Source organism: Rhinopithecus roxellana, chromosome 2 (assembly GCF_007565055.1).
Source record: "Rhinopithecus roxellana isolate Shanxi Qingling chromosome 2, ASM756505v1, whole genome shotgun sequence".
Lineage (NCBI taxonomy): Eukaryota > Metazoa > Chordata > Mammalia > Primates > Cercopithecidae > Rhinopithecus > Rhinopithecus roxellana.
Window position 1 is genome coordinate 27,417,002 of NC_044550.1, and position 13,986 is coordinate 27,430,987.

The 13,986-nt window shown below is 33.2% G+C and overlaps 1 protein-coding gene across 1 annotated transcript in view; it reads right to left on the bottom strand.

Annotated features, from left to right (window-relative positions):
* The window catches only part of LOC104675970 (bifunctional heparan sulfate N-deacetylase/N-sulfotransferase 4), a 315,780-nt gene that overhangs the window by 151,917 nt on the left and 149,877 nt on the right, over positions 1-13,986 (bottom strand). The window contains exons 4-5 of the mRNA XM_030918169.1: positions 10,380-10,467; positions 2,445-2,599 (exon numbers count right to left, since the gene is read on the bottom strand). Of these exons, the coding sequence (XP_030774029.1) occupies positions 2,445-2,599; positions 10,380-10,467 (243 nt within the window). The remainder of the gene's footprint in view (positions 1-2,444; positions 2,600-10,379; positions 10,468-13,986) is intronic.

Sequence of the window (13,986 nt, forward strand, 5' to 3'; positions counted from 1 at the left end):
TTAATTTTATAATGCTATGAAGCAGCACAACATTTATGAGACATTTCCTAAAAGTTAAGTAAAAAACGACCCCTTGTAATCCATATGTTTTTTTAAAAAGCTGTTTTAAAAGCAAGATGTAACTGCATGCTCCTCTATATTTAGAAAGGTCATAATTGGTTAATTAACACTATTGAATGCTTACTGTGTGCCAGCCGCTGCTCTCAGCACATTATGTATATCCTCCCAGCAATTCCATGAGGTAGTTGTTACCATTATCCTCAGTTTTATAAATGGAGAACCAGACATAGAGAATCTAAGTAATTTGTTCAAGATCAAGCAACCATCAATGGAAGGTGAGGATTCAAACAGATAATCTGGTGCCTGAGTCCTTGTTCTTATCTGCTTTTTACGCTTTCTACATTTACTACTAAGAATCTTGTGTGCAGATTTGACACTGGTCTGAGGATTTAGAGATGCAAAGAATGATGACCTATTAGCTTAACAACTGGACATAACTATAAAATATCATAGTATTAATTTGACTTTGGGGCTATGCTTCCAAAGATGACTTTAAAAAATGAAGATATCAGTAATCGCACAGTACTAATGAATAATAACCCTTTAAGTTAGGAGTTCCTAACTAGGAACTAGGGTCTTTGGTGGAATCACAAACCTTTGTGATTGTATGCCCACTGGGTGAAGATGTGGGAATGTGCATCTGAGCATTTTTCTAGGGAAAATGTTTCTGTCTTCAGTTAGATTCTTAAAGGAATACATGGCTTAATTAATGTCTAGAGCAGAGATGGGCAAACTTTTTCTTGGTAAAGGTTGAGATAAAAATATTTTAGGCTTTGTGGACCACAGGATATCTTTTGCAACCACTCAACTCTGCCATTGAAATGTGAAAGCAGCTGCAGGCAATTCATAAAGGGATGAGTGTGGCTGTGTTCCAACAAAATTTTATTTATGAACATTTAAATGTAAATTTTATATAATTTTTATGTGCCACAAAATATCACTGTTCCTTTTGTTGTTTACCTTTGATTTGAATTATTAAGAAATGTTTTTTAAAAGGCTTTCTTAGCTCAGGGATCATAAAAAGCAAAGGTCATAATTTTCCTGCCCCTAGTCTAGAGCAAGTGATTCTTAGTGTAGAATCACGGGGATCATCTGGGAAGTTTCTGAAATGCAAATTGGCAGCCCTCTCTGCAGATCTACCGAATCAGAAACTCTGCTAAAGGACCAAGCAGTCTGTGTTTTAGAAGTCTTCTAGGTGAAATAGATCACACTAAAATATGAGAGCCACTGGTCTAGAGTCATGGCTCCAAACATTCAACTCATTCATTTCTTCCTTCATTCTTGCAACAAGTGATTTTTTAAACTATTATTTAAAAAATGGCTCAGGGCTATGTGCAGGTTTATGATATAGATAAATCGTGTCATGGAGTTTCAGTGTACAGATTATTTTGTCACCCAAGCAATAAGCACAGTATCAGATAGGTAGTTTTTCCATTCTCTCCTTCCACACTCAAGCAGGCTCCAGGGTCTAGTGTTCCGTTCTTTGTGTCCATGTGTACTCAGTGTTTAGCTCATACTGGTAAGTGCCAACATGCGGTGTCTGGTTTTCTGTTCCTGTGTCAGTTTGCTTAGGATTATGGCCTCCAGCCCCATCCATGTTGCTGCAAAGGACATAATCCCATTCTTTTTATGGCTGCATAGTGTTCCATGGTGTATTTGGACCACATTTTCTTTGTCCAATCTACTGTTGATAGGCATTTAGGTTGATTGCATGACTTTGCTGTTGTGAATAGCTCTGTGATGAAAATGAGTGTGCATCTTTATGGTGGAAGAATTTATACTTCTTTGGCATATACCTAATAATGGGATTGCTCAATTAAATGGTACTTCTGTTTTAAGTTCTTTGAGAAATTGCCACACTGCTTTCCACAATGGCTATAGTAATTTACATTTCCACCAGCAGGGTATAAGTGTTCTCTTTTCCTCTGTAACCTTGCCAACATCTTTTGTTTTTGACTTTTTAAATACAGTTATTCTGACTGGAATGAGATGGTATCTCATTGTGGTTTTGATTTATATTTCTCTAATGATTAGTGATGTTGAACAATACATTATTTTTGAATGGTTAATTATATTGCACCACAAATGAAAGTTGTACTATTTTTTTTGTCTTGATAGATACAAGAACAGTCATCTCATAAAACAGGAGTTGAAAGCCTCCTGAAAATAACTTACTTTTTGAAATATATTTTCTACATCATCACATGATGGCCCTATACATATACACACACGCCTGAAACAAAATATCACTAAGTTATATGTACCCTCAATACATGTGATGCACCCTGATATTATATTTTATTCTCTTTCTATCATTGATTTTACACTTTCACCACAAGATCACAACTTATAGCTCAAAAGATACCACAATAAAATGTGCTCACCAGTGCAAATTCCTTGTTGAGAATCATCTGCTCTACTAAAGATGACTCATTGTGGAAGAGGTGGGGCTGCATGTGGCTCCACATGTGAGGAAACCACCAGAACTCATCCACAGACCGAAGTAAAAGGTCATCTCCTTCATCTTCCTCTTCAGTCCCTATAAAACACAAAGTTAAAAACAGCTTTAGTGAAAATATCTTACTATCCTAAAGGTTATTTTTGGCAGATTTTTCATGCTGCTAATGCATATATCCAATTCTGCGGACTTTAAAAATCAGAATAAAAGACCACAGTCTAAATTGAATCAAAGGCAAGGGGACTTGGGATTAGGATGGGGTGGGTAGGCGTGGCTGGAGCAGGTCAGACAGTTGTTTGTTTTAGAATTTAAGGGTATTTTATACCCTAACATATGTTTTATACCCTTACATGTATTTTATACCCTAACATATATTTTATACCCTTATATTTTAAGGGTAATTTTCAAATAATTGAACATAAATTTTAACTCATAAAATCTGTTAATTTTTTTCAGATTAAATAAATATCATATGCTTATTAAAGAAATGTGGAAAGCACAGACAAGTAATATGTAAAGTCCAAAAAGAAACACAAAAACAACCAAAAAACCTGTAAGACCATCTTCTACAGCCAACCAGTAAAATCATTTCTGTATTATTTTCAAAAATCTTTTTCTACTTATATTTTAGAAGTTCAACTCTTGCTGTAGTAATATTTTTGCATGCTTATGTTTTTCACTTAATGTTATACATGTCAAATTTCCCATTTTAATATAAATATTTCATAAAAACTAAACAATGGATCTGATAACTGTTTATAATATAAACGTGACTTGAGAATTTAAAACTAGTATTACTTTCTCTTCTTCTTTTGAGAAAATTTGTTAACAGCACCCAATACATAGGAAATAAAAACAGAAAACATTGTTATGCCACAGTTAAGAAAAAAAAAACTTACTTCTAAGAGAATTAATTATATTGCAGCTATCCAAGAATATCCACAAATTAAATGATAGGGTTTTCGTATGATTTTGTACAATTTTACTATATACAGCTCAATTTACAAATGTTGTGAATCAATAATATAAGAATTAATTCCTGCTTGCTCTCTCTCTTAACTATACAAGTAAAGTAAAACAATAAGTCCTGGCTTATACTGTGGAGTGTATTATTTGGTTTACTCTTTCATAAAAGAGTATTTTTTTTTTTTTTTTTTTGAGACGGAGTCTGGCTCTGTCACCCAGGCTGGAGTGCAGTGGCGCGATCTCCACTCACTGCAAGCTCCGCCTCCCGGGTTCCCGCCATTCTCCTGCCTCAGCCTCCCGAGTAGCTGGGACTACAGGCGTCCGCCACCTCGCCTGGCTAATTTTTGTATTTTTTTTGTAGAGACGGGGTTTCACCGTGTTAGCCAGGATGGTCTCGATCTCCTGACCTCGTGATCCGCCCATCTTGGCCTCCCAAAGTGCTGGGATTACAGGCAAAAGAGTATGCTTTACAGATGGGTGTTTGAATTTTTTTTTTTTTTTTTTTTTTTTTTTTTTTTTACTTAAATTCAGGGAATAAATATTAAAGATGATTATAAGGGTTTTCTCTGAATGTTCCGTGTGTGTGTCCTAAAACAAAGATTTCCATGGTCATGAAAGTAGCGCCATGAAAGGATTAAAGCATGTATTTGGTGTCATTCAGTACTTGGAGCAGAGTCCCTAGTTTGGCTAATTAACTATGTGATCTCGGACAAGTTAACTTCTCCAGATCTTAGTTGCCTGATTTAAAATGGGATTATAAATACCTATGTTATAGGGTCTTAGTGAAGAGCTGATGAGATCAATTTATTAAAGCACTTAATATTGTGACTTGCAAATAGTAAGCACTTTTCGAGTATTAGGATCTCCTTAAAAATTCCATCTATTGCTTTACACTTGCAGCGTTTTGAATTTACATGTGTTCACACTGTTTTAGAAACTTTGCCTGCCTAAATTATAAATTTCTTAAAGGCAGGTACTGAATCCCTTTACCTTGTCCTGTAACATGCCACTTCCCCAGAGCAGTGAATAAATGAATAATTTAATTTAGTCTATATTTAACAAAGACAGTGGATTTAGCAGCTTCACATGGCCACCAAAGTATATGGCAACTTATTTATTTTATATATATTCACTGTTCCTGGAATACAGTTTATAATTAATAATCTTCAAAAGGTATAAGGACCTTCAGGTTTAATTAGGGTTTTGGCACCTTCGATGCTACTACACAGAGTAAAGAAATTCTATTTCTATTAGAAATTTAGAAAGTAATAAAGTCCTATAATTAAGATGAGCAGAAGAATTCTTAATTTTTGTTGTTAGCTAACAGTGTTAGTATTACAGACTCATAATTCATTGACTTTTGTTAATATATTAAGAATATAAAAAAAGGATGAGTTTGTGTCCTTTGTAGGGACATGGATGCAGCTGGAAACCATCATTCTCAGCAAACTATCACAAGAACAGAAAACCAAACACTGCATATTCTCACTCATAGGTGGGAATTGAGCAATGAGAACTCTTAGACACAGGAAGGGGAACATCACACACTGGGGCCTATTATGGGGTGCGGGAAGTGGAGAGGGATAGCATTAGGAGATGTACCTAATGTGAATTATGAGTTAATGGGTGCAGCACACCAACATGGCACATGTATACATATGTAACAAACCTGCATATTGTGCACATGTACCCTAGAACATAAAATATAATAAAAAAAAAAAAAAAAAAAAAGAAGAAGAAAACCAAACCACAGACACCTCATCTGGCACTTAACAGACTGTGCTCAACGTATGTTTATTGCATCACTGTTCACAATAGCAAAGACTTGGAACCAACCCAAATGTCCACCAATGATAGATTGGATAAAGAAAATGTGGCACATATACACCATGGAATAATATGCAGCCATAAAAAAGGATGAGTTCATGTCCTTTTGTGGGACATGGACGAAGCTGGAAACCATCGTTCTCAGCAAACTATCACAAGAGCAGAAAACCAAACACCGCATGTTCTCACTCAGAAGTGGGAGTTGAACAATGAGAACACATGGACACAGGGAGGGGAATATCACACACCAGGGCCTGTCAGGGGGTGAGGGGCAAGGGGAGAGATAGCATTAGGAGAAATATCTAATGTAGATGATGGGTTGATGGGTCCAGCAAACCACCACGTCATGTGTGTATGCCTATATAACAAACCTACATGTTCTGCACATGTATCCCAGAATTTAAAGTATAATTAAAAAAAAAAAAAAAAGAGAGAGAGAAGAGACTGTGCTCGTGCTCTATGCTCCCCCCGCAAAAAAAAGAATATGAAATATTAAAATTCAAATGAGTAAGAGTTTATCACTTCCTCAGATGAGGTGTTTATATTACCGATGTTTCATGTTTCTCATGGTTATATTTTAGCAAACTGAGACATAGATTAGAAAGAGTTACATTATGTCACATATGATGAAAGAATTGATAGTTCTCCCACCCTCCTGGAATTATCTTGTTGTGCTTTGAATACAGAATGTTTGAAAAATGCTTCCATACATTTTAAATTCTGCTGATCATTACGCAAGTGGCAGGAAGCACATAATGCACACTTGACCAGGTAGGAGGTCAATTACTCAATTTAAAGAAAATTTTGTGCACTATTGATAGAAACAGATACATGGCTGAGCATAAAATCTTAGCAATTTTTATATTAGAAGTTATGTTAATTTATAAACACCCTCAAAAAGTCTGAGAGTAAAGTTTAAAACTTTCCTTTTGTTTGCATCATGGATTAATTTTTGTCAGCTTTTCTCTCATTTTATGCTGGTCATATAATTCAAAGCCACATGAGGCAAACCTTTGACACTAGAAACAGCTTAATAAAAAATATGATACTAAGCCATACTGAGGGACAGCAGCAGAATCTCAAATGATTTTAAATCCAACTAGATGAAAGTATTACATTTTGGACTTCCTGTAAACATTTATTTTTCTGTACCTGATATATACTTAAATTATACGTGGAACTATCATTTACAGTTTATATGTGACCAGATTAGCACAACTTAGAGACCATTAAAATATCTGTGCTCCAAGTATACATATGTAACAAACCTGCACGTTATGCACATGTACCCTAGAACTTAAAGTATAATAATAAAAAAAAAAATCTGTGCTCAAATTAAACCTTTCACTTCTAATCTGATCTAGATCCTGGTCTAGACAATTATTAATGGAAAAATATATTTTGTTCTTATTAAATTTATTTTTTTTTTACATTTCCTGATTAACAATGAATAAAAAATGTTTTAATTCAGAAGTAAAATACATGAAGAGTTTGTTTCTTTACTATCACTTTTGGAGAATCTGTGTTATGAGATAAAAGTATGCTTCTAAAATTTCTTTAAGTCTGCCAAAATAAGAATAATTTAGCAAGACACATAGGTTAATTTCCTTAAAAGTGTAGTTATTACATTAAAATAAGATATATATAACTTCAGTGTATGTATTTTCTCTTTTGTAAAAATTTCTACCTTATATTTGTGTAATTTGTATAAAATATTATAATTTCTACATGGTGAGATATTTTCTAATTTTCCTTGTACATTGAACCTGGCATGATTCCATATATGTGGACATAGAATAAAGCACTTTTAAATATTATATTAAACATAAAGAACTGTGGGATGATAAACATTGATTAAAAGCTACCTATAGTTCCAAAATTAGAAAATAGTGCCATATGAATTGTATACTATTTACTTTTTGATAATATTTGAATGTTATATGAAAATAATTTTAAAATTAATAATAATAAACATTTACATAGCACTTGTAACATGCTAGGCATTCCTCCTTATAAAAGAGATATTATTATGCTCATTTGGTAGATATATAAACTGAGGCACAGAAAATTTAAGTAAACTGTGTTCAAATAACTGGCAAAACGTCAGAATCTGGATTTGAACATAAAGTTTGTTACCAGTATCCGGTCTTTCAACTAATACTCTACACAGAAAAGCAAAATAAACAAACAAACAAAATCACAAAAGGGGAAAGAATGTAACACTTTACTTACAGTCATACTTGAAAGTTAATGATTTTATAGAAAATGCTATTTTTCATAAAATAATATCACATGGAAAAGACCAATGTTAATTCAGTTTGCAAACATTAGTCATGAATTAATTATTGATAAAGTCATATTTAATTCCAAAGAACAGCAATGATTGTCACCAAAAATCATGTCCCTCGCAAAGTACAGTGGGTAACTCCTTTGTCAAAGAAGGCATCTGAATACTATAATGTCTCCATTTCTCAATTAAGCTTTTGTTATGCAATTCTATTCAAGTTCTAAATCTTTCCAGACTAAGATATTTCATTCTCAACTCCATGCTTTTATTTTATTTTTTTTCCATTTAATCCGCACTATGTCCTTCCTCTTTCAACTTGGCACCTGTGGGTGAATGACTTTAGGAAAAGCTTAGTGGTGCGCCCTTTGGGGTGAGATTGTTTTTAGCATGTGAAGGACAGAGAAACTGTACAGGAAAGAATACATAAGAAATACGAATAAGTGAAGCAGTCTAAGAAATGCAGAATCAATCATTATTACACTGGGCATATGTGATTAAATGTCTTCAAAACAATGAGGCTCATCCATCAGCATCCTCATGCTTTGGGAAATCAGATCATTAGAGAACAGAGACAATCAATCCGACAAGGCCATCTCCTCACGGTTACACTTCACAGCCAAGTGCACAGATAAGAAATGCACCTCCTTGATTTGCAATTGTTTTTTCTATAATGTGAAATTTCCATATAGAAATGTGACAAAGTGGGGATGAGACACGTCTTTCTGATATCTGAAAGGGTATCACTGTTGTGTAACTCAGTTCCAGAAGAAACTTTGATATCCCTAAGTACATTAATAAGTATTCAATATAATTATGATGGCACTTGAAATAGATTATAGGGGCATTTCAATGACCCTACAAATGAAGTAAATACGTCAATTAAATAAAAATGACATATTTATGTGGAACAAATTAAACTTCTAAAATTTATAAAGTTATAAATATTGCTTATTCTCTAAAGTGTACTATCACCACAGTATTACAGCACAAACTATTCTATTATTTTTGTTATACTGGTTCCAACACAAAGAGTCAATAATGTCTGCTTAAAAGATATAATTAAAATACACCTTTCTTTTTTGCTGTTTTTCTTCAATAACTATTCCTGTGATACTGACTGGTGTGCTGCTCATTTCCCAGTGGTTGTGTACTCTGTGCATGTTCAGTGTTTTAAAGAAGAAATGGGAAGTGGTATAACCTCTATCAACATTAACTTTGCAAATGTCTGGTACATTTAATATATCTGAGTATGAAAAGTAAATAAAAACTGAGGCAGTTATCCAGGTACATTTCAGCCAAAAGAATGACTTTACTTAACAATCTACAGCTATTTAAGACAAAATAGTATTGCGTGTGAACTCCAAATAATCCCATAATTTTTCTCCCTGCATGAGTAGACATAGCCTTTAAAGCTATCTGCTTTATAACTTGATAGTCAGAGCTTCTTCGGTCTGAAATCATTTCTTGAAGGAGCTTTCGAAAAAGATTTACAAAACCATGTCTATTTTCAAAATTGTAAGCTGAAATTGCTTTGCCTGTGCAGATATGATGACCCAAATCTCTTTCTGCAAAATATCCTTTTAAAATATGCAATCATTTGATTTATCAACTGGCATACATACTAATTTTCCTTCTATTACTTTAAGCAGATTTACATGTTTCAAAGCAGGAAAAAAAAGCATCATGGAAAAGCCAATAAGACATTGTTATTTCAATATTCTAACAAACCATATTGAGCTTTTACATTAAAAAGCCTCATTTAGTAAACAAGATATTTATGAAAACTAAAGACTACCTTTGAATAGAATATTTTAATGAGTCAATAAATTGCATACAGAATAAATACTGTGAAATGTTTTCTCAAAGACACTGTGAAACAACAGTGCAAAGTTCTAAACAAAGCATTTAGTTCACAGCATGGATGCACAAATAGAAGCAGATTACAGGTATTCCCCTAATACAGGCCCCAACACATAGTTTAGTACTCTTTTTGTCAAAGACAAATGATTTTATTAACATAGTTTTCTCTAAAATGGTACCAGTTATTTCAATGCTACTATTCAGAAAATAAAAGTCAGCATTTTGGAGGTGAGGGTAGGTAAATAAGTAAGAAATATCAGAACACAGTAGCACATGAATAACAATCACATTTTGAGAATTTATTGAGAGGGTGAGACTGCACAGAAGTACAGTTGTGGCTGAATAGAGATGGAAAGAAATACAAGTCTAATTGTGATGGTTTTAGTCTATGTTAGGCCAAATTAGTGGTAATATTGTTTTAGGGAAAAAATCCTGCAAGGGAAGGTAAACTAACAAGATGACCCTTAGAGTCTATTGCATTTCATTGAGACCATGAAGTTTCTATCATCAGATGTTTTCCAAAGGAAAATAATATGTACAAAAGTATTTATTACATCAACTATTTGATGATTTTAAAATTCTGTCGATTATTATTAGTATTTTCATTATCATTATTACTATGCCTTCTACCCATACTGTACTGAGAAACAAGATGCACAGTCATACTCAGTACAGTGGTTATGCTTTCTATTTTTAAAAAAATGAGTTGAAAACATCAATTCTCTTTCTCTTTTGCCCTTGATTTTAACAGTATTTGCCAAAGTAAATATGCTCATTGATTTTGGATTTGGCTACTCAAATAATGTGCCCAAGTTTTTCCCATAATCAGTCTGGAGAATCTATTTCTACCACTTATGGATCATTCAAAATTTTATATCCTATTTATATGTAGCTGCCTGAGAACACAAAGCTCCTTCTTACCTGTGTGGTAAAACTTCCCTGAAAATCCAAGGTTGAAGGTAAAATTTGCAACCTGAGTGCGCAGTAAATTTTGAGTCTCTAGTAATGCCTGAAATAAATAAGAAATTAACAGGATTTTAGAAAAATGAATATGAAGTTTTGGGATGCCTCTTTTGCAAATGTGTATGCATGAGTAAAACAAAACGATATGAGCTTTCTTGTTTTTGATAGGTACTGTTATGTAGTATTCATATTTCAGGTATTGTAATTATTATTGTCATTATTTTTATTGAAGGTCACCATATCATTAAACAGCTAAGTCCTAAGCACATTGTGCATTGCTGAGAGGCAATTGTCCAACTCCACAGCACTGAAATCATTTTTCATTTCTGTGTGAGACATTTCTTGAACTTTGGATTATTATATTTCCTTTATGTGATGAAAATTTTTCAGAATTGTTGAATGCAGACAAGTCCTGTTTTCTTGGGAAGCAATAGGAGGAGAACTTTTGTTTGAACTGTAATTTAGTATTTTTTTAATTTAACTGGGCTACCATCCTCATCATTTTTAAAGGCATAATTATTAAATTGAAAGTTTGGGTTTTACCTTACAAACTAAAGAGCAATGTATATTTTATAGGACATTGCTTGCAAATCTAATTATGAAAAAGGGAAGAACACGTAAAAATAGATACCCTTTTTTGTTACTAATTCCATAACAGAAATTCTCTAAATGTGACAAAAATTTCCCTAGGTTCTAGATTTGGAATTATACTATTTTAAAGTCTGGTTTGTGGACAGGAGAATAACACACTGCTAATAACGACACATCATTAGTTACGTAAATTTGTTACCAATCCTTTCACTGCCATTACTGCTATGTCAAAATATGTAGCATAATTCAGAATTCTTATATCCTTGGGCTTTTTAGTTTGCTTACTGGTCTGCATATTGATTCAGAATGCTTTTTCTATTTTTAATGGATTTTTAAACAGGACATACTTTGTTCTGATTAAAATGAGAAGCTAATTTCAAACAAGAGATATTAAGACTGATTTTTGATTACTCCTATCCATCTGTTAAGGAGACTAAGGAGTCAGAGGTTTAAACAATTTTTTTTCCTTTAGTCGTGGTGGCTAAGCATTTGCTTCAAAGACTTGTGAACCTAACTGTTTATTCCTTTACAATGAAAGGAGTCTCCTGCACATTAGTTTGATTTTAAAAAATGACTAAGTAACTAAAATGTTGATAAAATATATAGTCAATCGTTATCCAAGACCACAATTACACTGGGTGTTATCATGTTCAACCTTATTAAATATTATTAACTAAGTAGACGAAGGCAAAATAGAACCACTAGCTTAACTCAGTTCTACAAAATATTAAAATACATTTCTCAGAGAGATTAAACTAAATATTAAAAATAGTTGAGATAAAAAGTGTATTGAACTAGTTGAACATATTGGTAAAACCTTTGGAATACAGCCATAAAATAAGAACATTATACATTATTTCCCTTAGTGAGTTCCCTTTTCTGACTTTTTTTGGCTGTATTCCGTGCATGATTTCTGAGTCTCCTTATCCTGATTTTTTAAAAAATTTCTCCCATTTGCTATTCCCCTCACCACTCCAATTTCATCCACTTAGCTTTCTTCCTCTAAGTTCTTGAAGTCATTCATTTTTCTGCATTTATGTATCTGTGAAATGGGGTACTTTTGAATACTTATTTTATACTATTATTATGAGAATTACATTGGGTAAGGCATGCAAATTGTTTAGCTAAGTGTCTGGCAAGTAGCGTGAGCTCAATAAATACTATTACTGACAACTGAGTCTGTCATTCTCTCTCCATCAGTTAGGTACCCTTGGTGCCTCCAACACACATTGCTATTTCCTTCAAATCACCATGTACTCTGGTTAAACTTAACTATCTCCCACCTCCTACATTTCCCCATGCCATTTCTCTTTTTAATCTCTTTACCTAGAAAGCCTTCCCAGCTCCCAATCCCATTTCCCAAATCCCACCCATTCTTTATATCTCCACCCAAATGCCAACTTTTTGTATAAAGCCTCCCCTGGTACATCAAAGTAGATTCCTAAATTATTTTCTTAAGACTTGTATCATTTCTGACTTTATTGCATCCATGCTGTATCTTATGATTTCCTCTAGTCTATACACCTGAAGTTCCACCAAACCTTACTCATTTTCATGTATCTCGTTACTGGTTTTTTTTTGCATTTAATGATATGAGATACATGAAAATGAGTAAGGTTTGATGTATTCAAAGTATAATAAATGTACATACTAATACACAGCAATAATTGGATTAGTTTCATTTATTTTTAGTTTTTAATTTTTATCAGTAATATTTTTCCAATGGTAATATGATAAACATAGTTCATGGGCCATACCACAAGATGATATCAGAACAATATAGATAGAATCTAGCATTCACCAGGATGTTTTATAACACAGATGTTTTATAGCCTTGTGTCATAGATCTCCAAAGCAAGTTCAGAGAGGCAAAGGCAGATGGGAGGCTAGTTAGCTATATGAAGAACTTAACGGACCTTTTCATTGTTGAAAAAAAAATAGAGTTGTCTAGTCATGGCCTCCTAACACGTAGTCTGGATTAATGAGGTAGTAAAAATGACAAATGCTATAAATAAAAACAAAACAAACGAATTAAAAAAAAAAGCAAATCTGAAGAAGTTTTCAAGCCTTCCTTGTTTAGTACAAGCAAATGTTCTTTAGTTTTCAAACTTCAGAGAAGTTTTCATGCTTTTCAATGACAAAGGAAGAGAGAAAAAAATAACAATGAATAAAATGATCCAAACTAAAAAAAATCAGAAATCAATTTAAAAGAGAAAAGTACTAAACCATACAAATTAAGAAGAAAAGTAGAAAGAAGAAAGAATTCAAATATACGAAAAATGTAAAATGTCAGAAGAAATATTAGGGCAATAATAATATGGATATAAATTTAAGAATACATTAAGTACAAATTTAACTTATTCTTTTAAAACCCCTTAATTTTTAAAACCCCCTATTTTGGAAAAACTTGTTAATGAGCTAGAAATAGAGTGTCTCAATTTAGAATACATATAAAATAGCAAAGCTCAGGAAATACACTTTTTCTACCTGAATATTTTGTGTGGGAACTTTGGTTTTTGAAAATATATTTAAAAAATGTGGCTGGGCGCAACGGCTCATGACTGTAATCAATCTCAGCACTTTGGGAGGCCGAGGCAGGTGGATCACTTAAGGTCAGAAGTTCAAGATCAGCCTGGCCAACATGGTGAAACCCCTTCTCTACTAATAATACAAAAATTAGATGGACGTGGTGGTGCATGCCTGTAATCCCAGCCACTCGGGAGGCTGAGGCAGGAGAATCACTTAAACCTGGGAGGTGGAGGTTGCAGTTAGCCTAGGTTGCCCCATAGCACTCCAGCCTGGGAGACAAGAGCAAAATTCCATCTCAAAAAATAAATAAATAAAATAAAATAAAATAAAAAATGTGTATAGAGTTTTGACAATATACATTATTTATTTAATAGCTTGCATGACCTAACAAACAAGATAAATGACTTTGAAATTTTTTCTTTTACTGTTTATGAAGAACTCACTA